The 21,510-nt window shown below is 49.0% G+C and overlaps 1 protein-coding gene across 1 annotated transcript in view; it reads right to left on the reverse strand.

Annotated features, from left to right (window-relative positions):
* The window catches only part of Shrm (shroom), a 483,537-nt gene that overhangs the window by 401,545 nt on the left and 60,482 nt on the right, over window positions 1-21,510 (reverse strand). Inside the window, exon 2 of the mRNA XM_084602015.1 lies at window positions 146-297. Coding sequence (XP_084458141.1) covers window positions 146-297 — 152 coding nt within the window. The remainder of the gene's footprint in view (window positions 1-145; window positions 298-21,510) is intronic.

Consider the following 21,510-nt stretch of genomic DNA (forward strand, 5'->3'; position numbering starts at 1 on the left):
ACATCCTTGTTGCCCTCGCTGTCTGTACCACCTATGAGTCTGAACGTTATCTACAGTAATAATGCTAACTACTCGGATAATGGAGTCTCATGAATGAAGGCAGCGTGCATAGATCGGCGAGGGTTATTCCACCAAGTTCACCCACCTTCTCCAGACCAGAAGCGTGAGCGTGTTGAATGCGCTGTCCACAAGCTGTCTGGCCTGGTCAGCTCGCGAGCAAGGGACGTCGTTCACGCACAGCAGCAGGTCACCAACCCGTATACAGCCCTCGGACTCTGCCTTGCCACCCGGATCAACCTGCGAGGGGAATAAAACCACGGTTATATATCAGAAACATACATTGTTCCCATCATTTGAATTGTTTGCATTATCCTTGTACGCAGCTGTAATCGCTATCATCCTCAATGTTTTGCTTACTCTTTTCGTTCAAAACAGCAGCAGGCCAAACTTTCATTATTAAGAACGACCTCTAATGTTTTTCTCACAACATTTGCTTCTCTTTTGTATTCATAGAAGACAAAAAAAAAAAAAAAGGTCGTCGATCAATTTAATTATTCAGGAGTGCGTCCAAAGTAAACGCCTTGTTGATTCCGCTTGTGAAGTAAACACTTTCGTTATATCTAAATCATTCGTTATATCCGTTTTTCGTTATAACAAACTTTTTTTAATATTAGGGTCGTTCGTTATATTTGAGTATTTCATCTCTCTTCCATCTCCACTACAGAAGAAAATGAGAGGTCTCGCACACTCCATTTGTCCCCTGCGAAATGTGGTAGGCTCTTCCGTTTACAGATTGTAGAATCTGTTCTATATAAAGTCAGTATGTCTGCTGTATGTCATATTAAAACTTTTTTTTTTTAGTATAGCTAAATTCTGGAGCATAGCTTTGAACTCTGAAGTGGTTAACCTGCGGCGTATCAAAGGAAACAAAATAAGAAAACCCTCCCTTTGTTGTCCCACAAAGCTTAGTTTCTTCACCATGAGCTCGTTCCTTTCCCGCTTCACCTCCTTAACCTCACACCCGTTCCATTTGCACCTGCTTACGGGCAATGCACAACAGCTGCACAGTAGGCGTGTGCGTGCCCAAAGAATGACGTCAGATATGGCACGCGCTATGCAACGGGGCTTAAATCAAGCTCACCATCTTGAAGGTTGTTCTATGCTTCGCGGGGACAGGGCACGACACCGAGTCCATAAAGTAATGTTGGTTACAAAGCGCCCTTTGCCGCATAAATAAGAGTTAGCGATCCGGAAACAATGGACGCGTCTCGCACGACGCCCGGACAAAACTGTCAATTGGCTGCCGGCCAGAACTCGACGAAGGCAGACCGTGTCGCGGTCAGGGCTGACATGGCTCAAGAAAGGGGTAAAACGACATACCAGCTGTCGTGAATGTCGTCGCGATGAGGAGTGAATTCTAGGGCGACAGGACAACCATTTCTTATGGGAAACATTTGTCAGGTGAATCTGTTGCCTTTATATCCTTGATTAAATGCTTCCATTTTCGTACCGGTTATCAAGCTCCCTATACCTCGCCACCGTGTCCGATTACAACATTTCATATTTCATGATGCAGATGTGACATCTGCTTGTCTTAGAACCATGGCTTTGCCCGATATCTGATTGCACAAAAGACTTTTCCGTGGCAATGATGCATTAACGCGAAAGAAAACAAGAGTTTCGCAAGGACACCAATGGTCGAATTCTGCAACGTTTCCTTTTAATTTATTCCCCTCCTTTCTCATTGGTCGCAGAGGTGATGTAAGAGATTTCGGACAGCACTGTTGCCGAGAGGCAGAAGAGTGGACAACGAAACGAAATTACAAAAGGCAGCCCGAGGTCGCCCACGCACATGTGGCACATCTTCAAAAAGAGTAACATGGTATAAGTTGCGGCAAAGTGTTGAAATTGATTTATATTAGTTTAGCGTTACCCAGTTGAGGCCCGCTGAAATGGCAAGTGGTCCGCTTGGCACTGTTTCTTTCTGAAGAGGGCGACGTCTTCAGTGTATTGACCGTGTATATGCGGAACACGCGGCGTTTCCAAAGGCGAATTTCAAACGCGCCTTGTGCGCACGTTGGCTCGAATGCTTTTCTTAACGATATTTATTGTCTCAGCGCATCAGTAGCGTATGAGATGTAGAAAAAACAAATGATTAAATGAATGGAAAAAGGTTGGTTGATTTTATGAAGTCCAGTAGTGAGCGATGACGTGGTCCCTGCGTCCAAGCGATATACGAGGCAGGATTGCTTGCTGAAAGGCCAGCTATCGTCAGGTGCCGGATTCGTGTCGGTTTCAGTGCTGGGCAGCCCCACAGCGAGTAGGGAATGTCGGTTTCAACAATTTCGTTTTTACATATTGGAAACCCTGGACGGGGATACAAGTGACAGAAGTGAGACCACGCCCTAGTGACAGCTTCACCAGTAAGAATGAGTGATGTATATTTCATCAGTAAAAATGCACCTTTAGATCAGTCGGCCCTGTGCGTGCACACTGTTTTTGCAGACGAGGGCGCGCGTGCATTGTTGGATCTGCGCGCACAAACCACACCCGAAATTATTTGAAACACCACTAACCTTTAAAAGAGCGCAGCTTACTTGTCACTGAAGAGAATTGATAAAAGAAATATGGATCTAAACAATAGCCTTGCACATTATAACGAATGCCGCTGATGTAGTCATCGTCAAAAGCTAGGTCGATGCATGCATAATCCAGTCGTACAGAGACGTTCAGAGTTCCACTCAAATTTTATTCGGGAATCTGTCCTCTACTTCAATTTATAAAATAATTTTATGCCATAAGGACGTAATCGTAATGAAAAAAGAAATAATAAAAAAAAAACGAAAGAAAACATGCCGCTTTAATGGCATTGGCAATAAAATGCTTGGAATGTGCATAACCGATATTGATGGTGTTCACCAGGTTAGTCGGTTAGCCAAGGAATCCGACCCGATCTTTGGTTCTTAGCCATTTCCTATTTACGATTCCAATACCTCCGGAGGCGCGTTAGATCGTAATTTTAGTTAAGGATCGTTCATGCTCTCTACTGTGTTTATAAATTTATTATATTTTATTCTTAATAAGGCAGCTGCAGGAGCGTTAAAAACTTAAAGATAGGATAACGGTACAGGTCTCGGTGCACGTAATGATGCACTCGCTGCAATGGAACGGACGCTGGTCTGTTCTTGACTTCCTACGGTCATATCCCGTTTATTATTTCTATACAACGAGTAACGGTATAGGCTGTAATAATGGTTTTCTTATGTAGCATACACTGCATCAGGTCATAAGAGTGAATGATGATAGGAATGGCGACAGATTCGCAAATCTAATGATGTTCAGAAAAGACGGATGATGCTATCCCTACCAAGGAGGCTGCATAATCTCCACGGCTTTTATTAAGTCTAAGCAGCATAGGACGCAGCATAGAGACCCGCTGCGACCGTACATTATCTCCGGTTTCAGTGTTGGACAGACCCACAGCAGGTGGCGCTGACTACCGGAAGAGCATTCATAGCCTATAAGTTAAGCCTTTGAAATAGCGCTGCAGAAGCGGTAAACTATTAACGAAAATGGCACGAATGGTGACGCGTTTAACGGGCCTTTTGCTCGGTCGCTGTTTTCGAAGGCCGCAAGCTTCCAGCATGAGGTGCAGATGCCTTCCGGTCGTTCAACATAGAGTGCGTGTTACACATGCGGCACGTCAGCACGCAGGGCTGTGTCGCTTCGACGGTCTGCTGCGTCTACGTGCACGCATGCGCGCGCATTGATGGTGCCGCGAGCGGCGAGAGCTACACCGCCACCTTCCGCTTCTGGTGCCGCACGGCGGTGGAAGCGGAGGCGGCCGCCGCGCGGCGGAATGATAGAGCGGTCCGCTCGGCCCGAATCAATCATGCGGCGGGACGTCCGTAATGGCGGAGAAAAACGACGTGACAGGAGCCGCGCCGAGATGGACGGCTTTGTTAAAACCTCGCGCCTCACCGAGAACGGGATGACATGCGCTCTGTGCGGAAGCAATTCCTGCTGCGTCGGACCGCGGTCCTTGTGCGCGCGCGGCCTCCGGGAACGGCAGGGGTGCACTTCAAGTTCATTGCCCTTAATCGGGCCCCGTGAACGGAGCCCGACGCCTTCCTGTACGCATAGCCAGTAGCGGAACTACAGTGCCCGCCGGTATTGGACATTCTAATATGCGCGAAAGGAACTCGTCGCTTACTTGTACGCTTGTTCGAGGACATGGCTAGGGTGGGTACCGCTGTACCAGCATTGGACACGTACAGGCGCGGACGAAACTGAAGGGAACGCTATGCGTCAGCCCAACTCAACTCGCACGTTACCCACGTAACAGAAGTGGCGCATACGCGTTTGAGTGTCTTTGAAACCAGTTCTGAGTACATAGTTTCATTACACAGTGGTGCTTGTACAAATGAATTTCTCCGGTGTTCCGTGCCTTCGTTTTCGGCGTTGTCCTTAGCTCATTGTCGTAGCCATGTCGTAAAAGAAAACCCCGACTCCTACTTCTAACCATAGAGAAGATTGCTTGAGATGGAATGAGAGGCCTTTTACGGCCATGAGAGCTGACGTTTGCATGTGCATGCTTTTGCAATAACGTGATCTGCAGACCAACAAGATGCTTATATATTTCACGGACGGCGTGCTGCTACGTTGTCCTTTAAAAAGGGGGGAAGGATTCAAAAGGAGTGATTGCATCTGAAACAACGGAGCGTGGCTCTCATACATGCCGGAAGATACGAGGGTGATGACCTGTTCACCGAGCCATACAAACATGTTCCTCTGCACGCCGATCGCTGGCTTTCCCGCAAATATTATTGTGCAGGAAAGCTGGAACACAGGGTGAACTACATGTCGACGAATTTTTGTTTCCTTCTTTTTTTTTTTTTGCTCCTCCTCGCAACAAACAGGCTTCCATATTAGCACTTTACTACCGTTATCACATCCATATCGCAGAATTCATCTGGAAACGCTCATGAACATCCCACAAAAAGTCAGCAGTGACCGGAACGCAGAATTCCTCCGCAATATAAAATAGTATAGTTTGGTATTAAAAGCTTTCTTAGTGTCTATACGAAAAGCTAACCACCATACAAAATTATTAGCGCGTCACACACACACACACACACACACACACACACACACACACACACACACACACACACACACACACACACACACACACACACACACACACACACACACACACACACACACACACACACACACACACACACACACACACACACACACACACACACACACACACACACACACACACGCACGCACGCACGCACGCACGCACGCACGCACGCACGCACACACACACACACACACACACACACACACACACACACACACACACACACACACACACACACACACACACACACACACACACACACATTAGGATAAGCACGCTGAAACTAGCAGCTTCAACTGCGAGCTCACAGGTAAAGCGAAATTTCCTTGAAAGTCCTTTCCAACAAAGTGCTAAGAACCATTGAGTTACGAGGACTTTCACCCGCGACCCGTCCTTGCTGTCTTGGATTTCGTTCAAAGCCTTACGAGCTCAAATCGAACTAAATCGGCCCGTTTAAGCGGCTTTATCTTCCACTGTAAAACAGCCTGAGACTATACATAGTCGGGAAAGCTTTCAAGACGAGCTTTAGAAACGCAACACGTGCTACACGCGAGTTCGCAAGAGCTGGAAACTACGAAGCAACTTTTCGTGCCTGGTAACCATAAAACAACGAGATTCTCGATTCACACGGGGCGCACACTCTGTCTACACGGCCGCTCAGATCGTCTCGGCACATAGAAAAACACGGAACTTTAGTAAGCCTCGCACATGCAGTGCGCGGAGAATGTACTGAGTTTTCTCACGATTCTGAAGAAGGGTACCTAGCATAGATGTAGTACAAGAACTGTAGAAGTGCGGAGCCAATAAAAAAAAAAAAAAAAAAAAAGAAGGGCGCCTTACACGCATATCCACGTCTCTAGGACGGACATAAAAGGCCCGAATGCATACACGCGAATCAACGATTCGCGTGTAACGTTGACTCGGAGCCTTTTTGCACGCACCGAACAAAAACTCAACGTTAGAGCCGCTAAGCTGGAGAGGCGGTTACTATACTACATATACATGTTAGCGTGCGGGCGGTGCTTCTCGGAGGCGTACTATGTGAGCGTGGCGCTATCTTGGGGAAATTTCAGCGGTGCCAGTGGGGACTGCATACTTTGCGCTCGCGTATATACGAGCCTGCGAATGTAAATAATTCAGGGAACAACGCAACTCCGCCTTACCCCCCCCCCTCCCCCTTCTTGTTTCTTTCTGTCCCCTTAGAACTAGACGCCAACTCGAAATCACAAGCCGCAGCCCAGCCCCTTGTTTCTATTATCGCGCCGATGATTCATGGCCGCCCTGAGTAGGCGTGAATCCTGTCCAAAACACAACTGGGCAATAAAACGGCACTCCTTGTGCGCGCTTTCCGCAAAAACAGCCTGTTCTTCTTCCTTTTTCTTCGCTCTCCTGCATAATGTCTGTGCAACCGCACAGGTACTATACCTCCTTGTATTGCCGCTTTTTGTGGGCAGTTACCTTGGATCGTGAATTCCGCGAAGCCGCTGTAGCTTCTCTAGCAGAGACAGGACTCAACGCCAACCCATGCACACACAGTCCCGCAAAAACACGAACGCACTGCGTCTTCCGCTCTTCATTCCGTTTCTGATCACGTAAGTGGCCGCCGTGGCTTCACCTATACGCCCGCCTGTTCCGCCGTGCTGTTCGCAGCAGGGTCGACTCGCGTCGCCGACGGCAGCTCTCTCGCCGCTAAGCTGTTTTGTCATGCGAATGCCGACGACTGCGATGGAGACGACATCGCGTACGGAGGCTGGTCGGCTGGCTGCATGTGCGCCGAATGGGATGCCCGATTTATAATTCTTCCAGCCCGCAGGTGTGCGCGACCCATGGCGCACCCTAGGCGGTCGGGGCACAAACGCTTAGCTGCTCGCCAGGACCGCCGCTCCTCTGCGTATAACCACGAACTGGCTACGCACAGCGCCGCTGCTTTTTCTTGATCGCGCGACTACGTGTTTGAGCGCGAGTGACAAGCACCAGTAAAGAAGAAGAGAGACTTGACGCTGCCGCAGGCCATTATGCACCCCTCTCCCTGCGCAGTGCGTACGTGGACCCTTGCCTCCGTCGTCTCCGCCCTCTTGGCTTATTTGTGCGTGTATATTTCGCCGCCGTTGCTCTCTGTCTGGAATGCTCCGTATGGTTATGCGGGACAATAATGTCGACGCTGCTATGCCAGGTCAATAGCCCGGTATGTGCATCGTGGTTTGTGGTCACAGCACTTTTTCTCTCTCTCTATCCTTTTCTTTTTTTTTTTTTTCCGATGTTGTTGTGGCAGGTGCGAATAAACCTGGAGAAGTAACAGAGGTGGAAAGCGGTGACTTACCTTCCCTTAATTTCTCTTTGTCTTTCTGATCCTTTTCGGAAAGAGCGACGGGGTGCAAATTTTATTCCAAGTGTGGCTGTCGGTTACATAGCCAACCATTCCGAAAGCTTTGAATGTGACGTGAGAGAGCCCAGCTGCTGTCCAGGTCACGGAAGATGGCGACACAAGCACTCGGCATATGCAATAATAGCACTGAGACAACCACCAGGTCCCCGACCGATACGAAGCATTGGAAGCGCATTCATCGCTTGCTCCGTGGACAGTATACCCGCACGGAGATCGAAAGATCGCCATAATAACGTGGACAATCCGGTGGACTTTTCAAGTACGTACCGCGGTATCATTGTTATTGCTTCGCAATGGCAGCTCACTTATGATTTCGTAAAGGGAACCTAAAGCGGCAATACCGAGTCAAGTCTGACAAGTTAGCGTCACGTGATAGTAAATACGCCATTTTTCAGGAAAGCAGAAATGACATAAGCCAGAAGTCTGCGTAAAGCCGAAGTACGCGTATGACTGTGCGATTGGTGACGTCTTTATGCTCTTTCTGGAAGAGTGCTGGTTCACCGTCAAAAAGGGCAGTCGCCGTCAAAATACAGGGAAGGCGTCACCGCGAGTGTAGCCTAGGGTGCGAATAGTCTAGTAACTATATCAAAGCAAAAAAATGAAGGTAGTTCAGACATAGCTAACCGTAAGTGCGACATGCGAAAACTGCAAGTGCTTTCGCACTAAATAGGCTTAGTTAGGCGTATTCAAGCTTAGTTGGTTGGTTTGTGGGGTTTAACGTCCCAAAGCGACTCAGGCTATGAGAGACGCGTATTCAAGCTTAGTTAAGCGTATGAAAGGTGCATACAGCAACATACTGCTGTATGCAGCTTTACAGATTTTAAGGCTTAGCCAGACCTATTAGGCTTAACTAAGCCTAACACGCTCACTTTGACTTATAAAACGGCCTAACACGCCTATGTGTGTTCAGAGACGTTCAGATTTCATTTCCTGGCCGGCGAGCTTTATTTGTGTTAATCAGACTAACTATATTTGACATTGGTCATGGTGATGGCACTCTGGTTATTTCTAGAAAGTCATAATATAACCATGTATAACAAAGATAGACGGGGTTGCTGCCGTAGCAACACCCGGTTAGGTGGGGAATCATAGTATAGACCTATAATCACGTGTAGGAAAGCTGCAGGCTATTGCCATAACATAATTCTGTTAGGCGGACGGAATCCGGAAATCGATGAAAATCTATCGAGCTAGGCCAGAAGTGCTTTCGCACAAAAAAGGTAGCGCAAAATCTTTAACTTCGAATTCTTTACACTAACGCTACATATGTGGCCGTTGTACGCAGCAAGCTCAGACCCGCAAGCTCTCAACGACATTTGTACTCTGCTGTGCATTCACTGTTCAGCAATCGTTTTTTTTTTTTTTTTTTTTCTATCTGTTTTGGATGTGTGTCAAACCAGAGACGCAAAACATTCTTACTTTATAATTTATGCCTTACTTCTAAAACGAGAAATATTGTATTCTGCTCACAGGTGCAGTTTGTTTCATCAAGCTTATTTCTCCAGCATATATTAACCCATGATCCCCTGCAATGATGTTATAGGTCAGAACGGGAGGCTCCAATCTCTTCACGCAGCAGAGTTTTCAATAAATAAATAAGTGAATGCATCAATCAATAGAGTGATCGATATTGACCATCTGCACGAGCCTATATAAGCGAGTGTTCGAAACAGCTTTTAACCACAGTTAGCATGAGCGAACTAAAAGCCAGATGCTCGCGCATTCTGGATATTGGATGCACTATATCGTTTCACTGTTTTATGCTTTCTGAAATGGGCGGATATCCTGGCGCGAACATGCAATGGTTTACATTTCGGCAAACAGGTGATCTCGCATGCACTTCGTCCGGAACAATGTACCATGGCAAGAACGTCTTGCAAGCGGGGCTTGAGCTTTCGCAACCCCTCCACATTCGATGATTTATGCAGCTATGGAAGAATACAGCTCGACCATATCTCCCGGTCATCCGATCCTATACCGAGCCCCACTGACAGCCGGTCGTTAACAGGAAGTATGTGTCGACCTTAACCAGTACGAGCCTCAGCATTCTCCGTCCGTTTCCCCTGTTCTTGCTTCTTGCACCGGTAGATGAGATGAGGTGAACCGGTATAGCGAAGGGCCTATACGGTCGACCAAAGAGCATCCGCACTCAACGATGCGCGCAAGAAAAGAATGGCGCTACACGGTCGTACAATCTCGCGGCAACTTCCAGCGACCCTGTTACCATCGGCGTACTTGAATAATGCGCCATATCACAGGTGCGTACACGTGCACACATGTATATACAGCGAGCGAAGTGCACAGGCAGGCAAGCAAGAAGGAAGCAGTGCTTCCCCGGCAGCCAGCAGCTAAAGCCGCCCTACCGGGCGTTTATAAAGCGCTCGGCAATCGCACTGCTATAAAGAGCGCCCAGCACGTAACAGCAGCGCCGGTAGTAACGGACAGGCTTGCCGTCGCATACACGGCGGATCGGGCGCATTCTGTAGCCGCGCGCGGGCATCGAGTGCCGGCCAGCGCATCATAACACTTGACCCTTAACAACGTGAAATTGCTTGTCTACAAGTTTTGACCGCGACTCGAATAGTCGGCGAGGGCGTGGCGCCGCCGCCGCTCCCGCAGTTCTCGCCCAAGTTGCGTGACCGGCTTCGGAGGAGGCGAGCGAAGTCGATGCAGGAAGCGATGGAGAGGAGGCGGCGGCAACTGCTGCCGGCTTCTGAGAAATGCGACCGCGTGCGCGAGCGGTGATGATGATGATTGTGATGGGGATGCGCGGTGCATCGCGCGAGAGAAATGCGTGTCGTGACACGTGCTACATATTAGCCATTCTTCCGCTGTCGCGCGTCACGCGAGCCCGCGTCTTTGCCACAGTCGAGAAGGGGGTGTCGACCACGCATCGTGGGCACGGCAGCTGAAGCCCGGCGGCTGCCGACACACATTCTACGGCACGGCTAGTCGCGATCATGCGTTGGATGACCGGCCGATCAGTGTCGTCGCGGCTTCGATTATTATGACTCACCCCGTTGTCGGTGGCACGCTGGTGCTGCAGTGACGCTTGACGAGACGCTGAATGGCGTGTCTCTTTCTCTGCGGTATGCGCGAATGGCTGGGAATGCCGACGCTCAGCAGGTACGCCTGATGGATGTTTTCACTCGCATGCGTGATCGGTTACGGGGAGCAAGCAACGGGCTCTCCTCAAGATGACACGCGGGGTAATGACAGGTGGGTGCAGGACCACAGCCGATTTGAAACTGTGTTTTGAGATGACAACTGAGGCGTTTCGGTTTTCTCTGCGGTCGGAACGAAATTACTTAGCAATACATTCCGTGCACTAGGCTTCGGGGGTGCGGTGAAATGCGCAAGGGCGGCGTCTAAACTTTCGTAATAGGCGAACTCACTTTCAAAAAGCATGCACAAAGAGCCGCACTTTTGTGTTTCCGCAATTTCATTCCACTGAGGTGGGTTTAGCTGCGATACTGAGATATCACAGCTGCGGATGGAATCAAATGAAAACTGGGATATTTTTGAAATCCGACCACGGCAAAAGTAATGACGTCGATTTTCCTTCGTGGCAGAATTCTTCCTACAATATGTTGGAGCAGAGAAAAGTAAACAGAGCGCAGTATTACGTTCCATAGACGCAAAGTAAGCCTTCCCTGTCGGAACGGACCAATGCTGTTTGTAGACGAGAAAGTGCACTATCTGCATGCACATGTAATATGGCTGGTAATTCAAACCAGACAACACGTGAGAGTCGTTAGGACGTAGCAGCATGCTCTGTTTTCATTTGTCCTCACCCGTATGTGAATCGAAGCATCAGACGGGCAATGTCGGATACGATTTAACCGAACCACGCTTTATTAATGCGGTAACATTTAGGGTTGTCTCCGCCTCAAGAATGTCCGGTTTATCTTCAAAGAAATGAAGTAAATATAACGAAAATTTAATACAATTAACACAAAACTTTAAATAGTGGTATATCATTGGCTAAGAATGATTAAAAAAGAATAATGTTGAAAGATGACCTAATAAATAAAGAGCGTGGCAAAATTGAGCAAAGTAGTGTGTGAGAAAACGGTAGGATATAGAGGAACGAAAGAAAACCAAGTAAAATCGAGGGAAAAACAACCATACCGAATTTTCGTCGCGAAGCAATAATTACGCGCTCACGTAACATTCTAAGTCTTCAATCGCGCACTGTAACTCCGTCCGAGAGTTACTTCGCAATGTCTTCAGCAAATTGGAGGTTACTGAAGCCTGCTCGCTCTACAAAGGCCTGTCTCAAGCTCCACCCAACACAACCTCTTGAATATATACTGTAAACATTTAGAGAACACCAGCCGAAAAATTGTGTCATGTTCCTTATACATGCGCGTCGCATTTTTTTTTCTGAGCAGGCCAGACTAGGTCCATGCATAGCTTTACGTAACGCTACGTATGCATGCCTCTTCCGCGCCATGGTTATAAGAAGTGCCTGCGTTACCGCTGACGTCGGGCTGAATGCTTTCTTAATATGTCAGTTTCACAGTTTGTATAAAAAGCTCCCGTTATTTTTTCGCACTTCTCTATAGCCTGATCGACGTAATTGTGACTATGGTCTATAGTCCAGCGCCCTCGGGAAATTACCCGGTTTCAGAGGTTGATTCATGTCTAATGTAGCACTGAATGCATTATCGATTATAGCTTAATTAATTTGGAGCAATAGATAGTAGGCTGACTTGGCTGTATGTTTTTTTTTTTTTTTTTTTTTACTTATTGAACACCTCTTCTCGGGTGTAATAATATTATAATTGCTACCAAGTTCCTTTGCAAAAATTTTGTGGTCATGGTCATTGCACACAAATTATAGAAGGACCTCTCATAGAAACTGAAGCAGTTCATCGGGGCCACCCTTCTCTACTTGGCCCCATCGTGGTGGTGAAATGGTTGCAGCGCTCGACTACTGTGCTCAAAGACGCGGGAGTGAATCCCGGCCGCGACGACATCTTTTCGATAGAGGCGAAATGCCAGGCGGCCGTGTGCTGTGCGATGTCAGTGCACGTTCAAAATCCCAGGTGGTCTGAATTTTTGGAGCCCTTCACTACGGCGTCTTCCATAGCCTGAGTTGGTGAGCTGAAGCTCATAGCCTGACCACAAACCGACCAACCGACCTTAATTCTATACTTCGTCCCTGAGCTCACTTAGAGCCCGTGTATTCCATCGAGGCTATAGCTTGTTATTTAGCTTCATCCCATCAACCTTGCACTGCATTGAGGTACGGTTGGCGCCATAAATACTTCGCTTTTAAATAAGCGATGGTGAAGGAAACAGAAAGTATGCACTAGTAAAAAAAAAAAAAAAAAAGCAAACAAATCGGCATCTCCTCAAGTGTCAATGGCCTACCATAGACCGGAAGCCACCAGGACTTTCTCGGACCCGAGTCGCGAACGACAAGGCGAGCGGAATATGCGACGAATTACCGCACAGTGCAGCCCCCGAAGGTTTGTACGCGCTTGCTTCATGTACATATATACATTCACTCTACGTCGGGTTGGTGTGCACACCGGTTTTTCGTATATGCAGCAGCGGCGGCAGAGGCACCTGCAGCGTCGCAATGGTCGCTCAAGGCGCGGACCTGTCCTGGCCCCAGGGGCTTGGTCCGGTCGGTCGTTTCGCAACTACGCACGCCCTCCCGACACCATGCCATGGGTCGCATACGCGTCCGGGCGGTTGAGACGGAACTCACTCGACGCCGAAACGCGTAGCCAGATCTGCGGCGAAGAAGAAGACGACGACGCGAAGCGCTTTCTCCTGGCCACAGGCCCCCATCCATCACAGCCGTTGGCCGCCCCTCTCCCTCTTGCGGTGCGAGGCCATCATTGCGGAAGCCGTCGGAATAACGAACACCGACTTCGATTAACCGGGACGTGCCTGCACGCGGAGGGCCACTGTCCGGCGTGCATACGCTCCATCCCCCGGATGGCGCGACTTGTGGCGCAACAGTCACCCTCGGTCGACAGCCCCATTCACTTTCACCTCCCTCCGGCCAATTAAATTTGCTGTGACGCGCTGGTCGGCGCCCAGCGGGGATTCGTCGTGGAAACGCGTTGTTATCGATTGGAGCGAATCTGCAGTGTAGATGGCTCATTCGCTCCTTTTCATCATCGCTCCGGGGCAATTAAATTTGCTAGCTTCGTGTTGACGGCTCGCGGTGGCTGGCATTAGAGTCTCTCTCGTTCCAATGCCTCCTTGATTGGTCGGCTGGACAATGGGCGTCCTTCGGCCCTCACCTGCTTGGACGCGATTAGATTCGAAACGGCGGGCCCTCAATCCGTGAAGAACAGGTCCTCCCCCATCTCTTGGTTTTCTTTGTTTGAAGACGCAACCTGATTAACAAGAGGACTTGCCAATGGATATATAGTTGAAACTCGTGTAGTGAACAAATTAGTTTGTTCAAACTTGTTTTTACACACATAAATACCAGCACACATCTGAGAGGGGGGGAAGTACTGTGTCGGCACTTCGGCAAAAACACGCCAAGAATAAACAGCCTCACAATGAAGGGAAGTTAAGCAATAACTGCACGAACAGCAAGACGACAAAATAACATGACGTTTTTGTGTGCTGTTTGCGACGTGCACTTTTGTTGTTTACTGCTTCATAGACTCATTGTGCCCTCGGAAAAATTAATTGTCAGCGCCATCAAAGTAATTTTATTACATGATAGTCTGGAGAAGTGCATTAAAACAATATGCGGAAATTCCTGCATAACTCCTGCAGACGTTTTGAAACGCATCGTCGGCGTGAAAGAAGTCCGCAGGGATTTCCTGGCTTTCTCATCACACATAATGATTTAAACAACCAATAGGATGACAATTAACCATGACGAAATGAATATGGGTCAAGGAGAACTCTCCCTGGAAACGCGTCGTATTCTTCAGGAACGGTATAGAATGTACTTTCACTGGCTCTGGGCAAACCTGCATCAAAGCAATGCTGTAAATTCGCAAGAATTGTTACTATAAAAGGCGAGAACACAACGAGAACGCACTCACACACCTCACCCACGTTTTTTTTTCTCCTTTTTTATTTGAATACCGTTTTTATACATGTGCACAGAAACAAAGTAGGCCGAAAAATTCCAAGCTACGGAGTCTGCTCTGGGCCATATAGCGGGGCATTTACGACACTCAGAGCCTCACAATCTCCGTAGCGGTCGAAGCACCATTCTCAACACTGAGAACCTAGCCTCAAATGTGTCTTCAATGCCAGAACATACGACTGAAAAGCAGATCCTGTGAAATGGGAACTTTCGGCGCATCCTGTAGATGCTTTAAAAGATGACCGTTCGCACGGATTCCGTGTGCTTGAAGTTATCTTTTTTTTTTTTTTCTTTGCGATATGAACCAAGGCGTTACCTTTCCCCTGCAACATACGCACCTTCCAACGGTTCTGTTTCAAACAACTCCGGCGCAGCTGAGCGTAGTAAAATAATTGCGAGAAGGCACCTGAATGAGCAAAGCTAGGTTCGTTTCACGGTCACCCATGCAGAGCATGGTCATTCGTCACGCCTTATGACTCTCTTAAAGGCACCTCTCAGAGCTCTGGAAAAGATTCTAACGCGTGAGACTCGTTCAGCGTCATCCAGAAAATAATAAAAGCAAGGAAATGAATGAGAGCAATGTAATAATTTCGACCCAAAACGCAGCACTCAGATATGTAAGCTGTATGCACGCAAACGAAGTAAAACGGTCAGGTTATTACATCTCATTAGACCTCTCTTATGTTCAAGACGAGAAACAGCTACTGGACAGCAATTTATCCACGGAGGTGCTGGGTGGTGCACTCTCTCCCTCCAAGTGCCCTACGTTCGCCTATAGCCAGCCGGTAGCGTCGAGAGCACATTTCTATCATTGCTAAAGCATGGTGCTCCGAAAAAAGATTCGCTCCTGGACAGCATATCACTCATAAATAGCCAGGCCTAAGCATAGAAAGGGAACAGGTCGATGAAGGCTTAGAATGCGCGGCCTGCAGAAAAGGAAAAAAGAAAGGCAGCACCTGTGTCATCTGTGCAGTAGCTCAGCGTGAGCCTATCGCTGCTTCTCTCATCTTGCCCGGACATCGGCTCGCAACGGTGACGCCCAAGCCGCGCTGATAAAAAAACTACTCGCATCGTGAGGCATGTGATGGTATTGCTTTCGCGGCGATGGCGACTCCAGCGGTCGCTCAAATGCACATGCGCTCTCCACTCCACTCGCCCGGCGGCGGCTACCTCCATGGCGGCTACCGTGCATTACAGAGCCGGCAGATGCAGCAAGGCAGCCAGCCAGCGACAAACGCGGCCCCCGATTACCTCACCATACCAGTACCACCGTAGACACACCCTTGCAAAAACCACACAGCCTACCGAGCAGGAAGGCGCGCAACCGCAAAACGGCGAGAGTGGTGGCGCCATGCTGGCAATGCGAGGATGTGCATGTATATATATAAAGCGCCTTACGCGGGACGTGGACGATGGGAGTGACAGTAGACGATGGAAAGAGAGAGATAGATGTGGCGGAAGAAGAGGAAGGGTGAAAGTGAACGCCACGCGCAAACGAATGACGACGACTGTGACGACGACGCGAGGCTGAAGAAAAACGGCTGCGAAGGCGGGTTTTTTTGAAACGGGCGCGCCAAGAGGATGCAAAGCAGCGGTGGACGCGGGGACCTGCTGTTCTTCAGAAATGAACCGAGCACGCTGCGGGGATACGGCACCTCGGCATGCATCAGCCGTTGAGGTGCAGAGAGGAGGAAGGGAGAAAAGCAGCACGAGGATGCAGAACGAGCACTTCTACAGCATGCCAAGGTACATCCATGGAGCGCTGGCGTCATCTGCATGTGTCTCGCACGCGCCGGCCGCCCCTACCAAACCTCTCTCTCTCTCCCCCTCCCCTCACTCTCTCTTTTTAGTGGCGAACAAGAGGTCCTCGCCCTCGTCTTCGGCCCGGCAGTCTAGAGGCAGCACAAGGAGTGAGAAAGATGGGCATACTGGCCGCTGCCGCCATAACACAACACAACTCGCCGAAAGGGATGCAGGTGCACTGCCTGTTTCTTTTTTTCTTTTTTCTGGCATGATTTAGGTTTGTTGTTTTATTAAAATCCTTACATTTTTTTTTTCTTCTGCTTCTGTCCTTACTTCTGCCATTTTTGCTCGCGGCATCACCGCTCACGTTTTCGGAATAAAGTAGGGAGGATTTCACGCAGAAACGGCTTCCTTATTTGCTTTTATCCTCGCTTCTCTCTCGCAACGCGCGTATTTATTTCGCCGAACCTCGCGAAACAACAGGGCGAAAATGAGAAAGGAAAGCGTGATTTGCGTTTGGTCGTTTTGAAGTCTAGAGAGGGTTGCCGGCTCGGAGGCACATCGCCACCGCGTCCGAAACGTGCGTGGCGTGTCTACGCACCGACCCCCAACCTGCAATCCCGCAATGGCCGAAGGGGGACGGACGCCTTTGCAGCCAGGTGGCAACTACAGCATGCGGCCGTTGACTTCACCGTCTATCGCTTGATGGCGCTCGTTGTTACTTTGGAAGCAGGCCGCTGGCGCACGTCACCCATTGAAGAAGGCACAGCGCTCTAAGGAAAAATGAAACTCTAAGGGCTCCGTGCTGGACTTGCAGCTATAAGAAAGAGACGTCAAAAAGCCTCGAGACTCTTTCTCATTTACCAGGCGGCGCCAAAAAAGAGAAAGCGGTCCCACGTGTGCGCGGTTGCTCTCGGCTGCGTTCTAAACGTCAATGCGGACAGCGGCAATGGCCAAGCTCGTTAGAGTTGGCCGCTGTTTATTGCAACGGCGCTATGCTGGGCGGCACGGACTGAGCGATATATCTCGGGCCTCCACCAGCAGTACTCCGCCGCTGCGCTCTCTCTCTCTCTCTCTCTCTCTCTCTCTCTCTCTCTCTCTCTCTCTCTCTCTCTCTCTCTCTCTCTCTCTCTCTCTCTCTCTCTCTCTCTCTCTCTCTCTCTCTCTCTCTCTCTCTCTCTCTCTCTCTCTCTCAAAAAGGAGGTCCAAATGACAGCGTGCGGACGTTGTATCCCTGCAAGCGAGAGAAGATAAGTCCCTCAATTGCAGAAACAAAAGCGTATATAGTGTAGACGGCCCCGCAGATATCGATCATTACAGATTGCGTGCAGAGCGCCATATCGACAGAACGCGCAGCCGCAAGAAAGCGCCACGCACATCGTGAAGGACAAAAAGAGAGCTATGAGTTCCCCCCGAGTATTCACTAGTCTAATGAGAGAGAGAGAGCGTGCGCACAAAAAATAAAACCAGGCGGACTGAAACAGGCAACGCCTCGAAGATAACGGCCTAAATAAAAACGCAGCAGCACTGCCCGGAAATGTGTGCCCGCTGATGTAATGGCGTTTCGTGGAATCCAATCGCGCGCGTGTGGACGTGGCAGCGGCGATGATTCCTTTTTTTTTTTTTCTAACACTCGTATATTTTTGCGCGATCGGGTTCTCTCCTGAAGTATACGGAGATTGAATTTCAAGCGGATCGAAACGAAGCGCGCTCGACGGCACCCGTGGATAACTATCGGCCTCTGCCCTTCTCTCTCTCTCTTTTTTTTTTTAAACTAAAGGGGAGAGAGGGGGTGAGAGCACGCTACAAAACGTAGGCGCACGTTGGTGTTCACTTCAAAAGCTGCCGCAGGGGAGTAGTGCTATGCCCAGCAGTCTGGCATGGCGAATCTGGAGTCGGTTCAACTCTCCCGGTGGTTTTTACCGAAGCTCCGCTGTTGTGAGACGACAGGTTGTCCGAAACGCGCGAGAAAAGAAATCCAAGAAAGTAGACGCTAGTCTGCGCGGGACCGCCTCCTCTTTACGTATTCCCCTCAAGTATACAGCTCGCGACTCCGCAGTGGGTGGCTACAAAGGTGTGCGGCACCGGGCGTAAAAATGCGATTCCGGCAGAAAAATCTTCTCGGTCTCGGCCAACCCGCGCCCACTTCCTCCTGTACAAGTTTCGTGCTGTTTAGCTGCGTCAAGCCCTAGCTGCCGCGTTTCCAGTGGACGACAAGGAGAAGAAGAAAAAAAAAAAGAGAAAAAGTTAGGGCAGGCGAGCTTCTTTCTTTATCGTGTCGTAAAGTGAAATGTGATGCACGTGGCTTCACTTCTAGCGGGTCGCGCGGAGTGCGGAGACACGTATGTTGTATGATGTCCCGCGAGCAGCAATCTCGCATGCGTACAAGACTCGCACTGCAAACTGAACAGGTGCGGAGCATTACATGACCAGGCAGTTGAAGAAGCGCTGGACTGCTAGAAGTGACATAAAACTAAGGGGGCAACGGCCTCCCGTGTACCCTAGGTGTGCAGTAACGACAGTTACCGGAATGATTAAAACAAAACGAAAAAAAAAAATAAAACGCGACTGATCTGTGCGGTCTTGGTTACGAACTCTGATGAGCTAATAGAGGCGCTTGCTTTGGCGCGAACGCGCGAACGAAGTAGAGTGTACGAAGCGAACGAATATAGGCGCCTGTTGGAGCCCTGTGAGCGCAAAACCTTTTTTTTTTTTTTTTTTTTTTTTATCAAGATGACCGAGATGGTGCATGACTGACGATGCCACGAAAGTAAGTTTCTCATTCAGACACCGTAGAAAAACCAATCACATGTCATAGAATCATAATACAGCACTCTGGTCAGCCTTTTTCCTTCCTCATATGGTCCGGTACGGTATGGAACGGTACGTTATAGTATGGTATATGGTACGGCATGATATGGTATGGTATGATACGGTATGGTGTGATGTGGTATGGTATGGTATGGTATGGTATGGTATGGTATGGTATGGAGTAGTGTGATGTTTTGTGTTATGGTATGTTGTGGCATGGTATGGTATGACAGTGTGGTGTTGTATGGAATGTTGAGGTGTGGTATAGTACAGTGATATGGTGTGGTATTGAATATGGTGCGGTGTGATATGGCGTGGTATGATGAGGCATGGTATGGTATGGCATAATATGGTATCTTGTAGCATTGTGTGTTATGGTATGTTGTGGCAAGGCATGGTATGACATACAATGGTGTGGAATGAATTGTATGATACGATGTCGTATGGCATGGTATAGTATGGTGTGGTATAGCATGGCATGGTATGGTACGGCACGGTGGCATGGTTATTGCATGATATGGTGTGGTGTTGTAGGTATGGTATAGTATGATTAGCGTCCCACATCGGTGTCGACTCTGAAGGACGCCGAAGTGGACGGCTCCGGCAATTTCCTGAGGTTTTTGTAAAGTGCAATGACATTGCACAGTGCACGGGCGCCTTCCATTTTCACCTCCATCAAAGCGCGGCTGCCGCGGTCAAGATCGAGTTCGTTTGCTCCGACTCGATCAGCAGCCAAGCGCCCTAACTACTGAGACAGCGCGACTGGGCTCGTATATAGTTGTACGGTAGTCCTTGTCAAAAGTAACTGGGCCGCATATTTTGCGTTTTAACCGTATTATGGAGCCCGACAGGTCCCATAATTCTGTATACAGCATGTAGTATAAATAATATTCTTAAGGAAACTTTCCTCCCAAGGTGGCGTAGAAATTGTAACAAGGGAGAAATTACTCCTAGCATCAACAACCCAAGAGCAGTCATACGTACGGCTAAACCGTAAAGCTATACAGCTTTATTCAAACACCATTTCAAATCGGAGTTGTAATCGATTTGCTCTGGCCCTGCCATCTGACACGCTGGTCGTCCTGGTTATAGCTCAGTTGGTAGATTTCCTGCCGCACAGGCGATGGTGCCGGGCTCGAACCGCACACCAGGGCGAATTTCTTTGTTCACCTGCGAAGCTGCAGTGAAAACTGTATGACTCTCCTTTGGAGCCGTATGGTGGCGCTTCGGTGGACGTTAATGAGCAAATACCCCCTTATTTAACTACAGGAAGTAATTAGACTTAACGACGAATTCGTGTTGGAAGCTTCGACACACAGAGCGACACCTCTTGCAATTAAGAGTCAGCTGGTAAGTGCGAGGTATCACTATGAAATATACTTGCGAAGAAAACGTTTCGCCAGCCGCCAATAGGGACGGCGCATTCTTCAGCCCCGTTTGCTAGGGCCGTTGTAATTGTCTCATTTCCCGTCGTACGTTCTGCCGCGCAGCTTCACATGTCCGTGCTTAGGGCGTGCACATGTCCTTCGAGAAAAACGTGACAGACATCGACCTTGCCCTGAGGATAAAAAAAAACTACAAAAAAACAAAGATTAAGAGAACGGAGACAGACGCCGCTCTTCGAGGCCGAGTTTTGTTCACGGCAGCATTTTAATTGGATGCCTCCGTGCACGCAACATACAAACGCTATATTGGGAGAGGGACGGCCCACAAAGCGAGTCCCGCTTTCGTCGTCAACGAAAGGAAACATAAAGAAGCGGCATAGTTTTGAAGGCCACGCAGCAGCGAACCGAGCTATCACCGACACCCCGTCTTATCCACCGCTTGTTTCGAACTGACCGTTCGGCATGCGTCGGTAATGACCTTCAGAGAACGAATGACGGAAGCCAGCTGTGCAGAGCCAGTCCGGAGGGGGCGTTGGTTCAGCTATTCAAATATGCCGCCAAGACCGAACGAAACTGGCAAGCGCCACTGCTTGCTTTAGCGCATGGCGGCGACTGTAGTTGCCCAAAGCCGCTTTGCATGGTTTGCGCAACAGAAGGAATTCACGTTGTCTCACCGGCTTCGTGATGTATCCCACGAGTCGGCCAATCCAAAGTCGATACCCACGAATGTGCCTGATATCCGTGATGGGCTTAACGCATGGGTGCTGCCTTCCACTGCAGTTAAAGCAGTACGCGTCAAGCGACTTCACTTCTGTGCTACCATTACATCGTTGTCCACGGAATACAAGCAAAGCGTTACGGCCGACAGAGAGAAAAAGAAGAATGTTTCACTGAAAAGCCATATCGTTACATGCCGGCCTAAAATAACTACGCCTAAAAGAATATGTAGCGCTAA

This window comes from Amblyomma maculatum, chromosome 4, assembly GCF_055883805.1.
Source record: "Amblyomma maculatum isolate TAMU_Amacu chromosome 4, ASM5588380v1, whole genome shotgun sequence".
NCBI lineage: Eukaryota > Metazoa > Arthropoda > Arachnida > Ixodida > Ixodidae > Amblyomma > Amblyomma maculatum.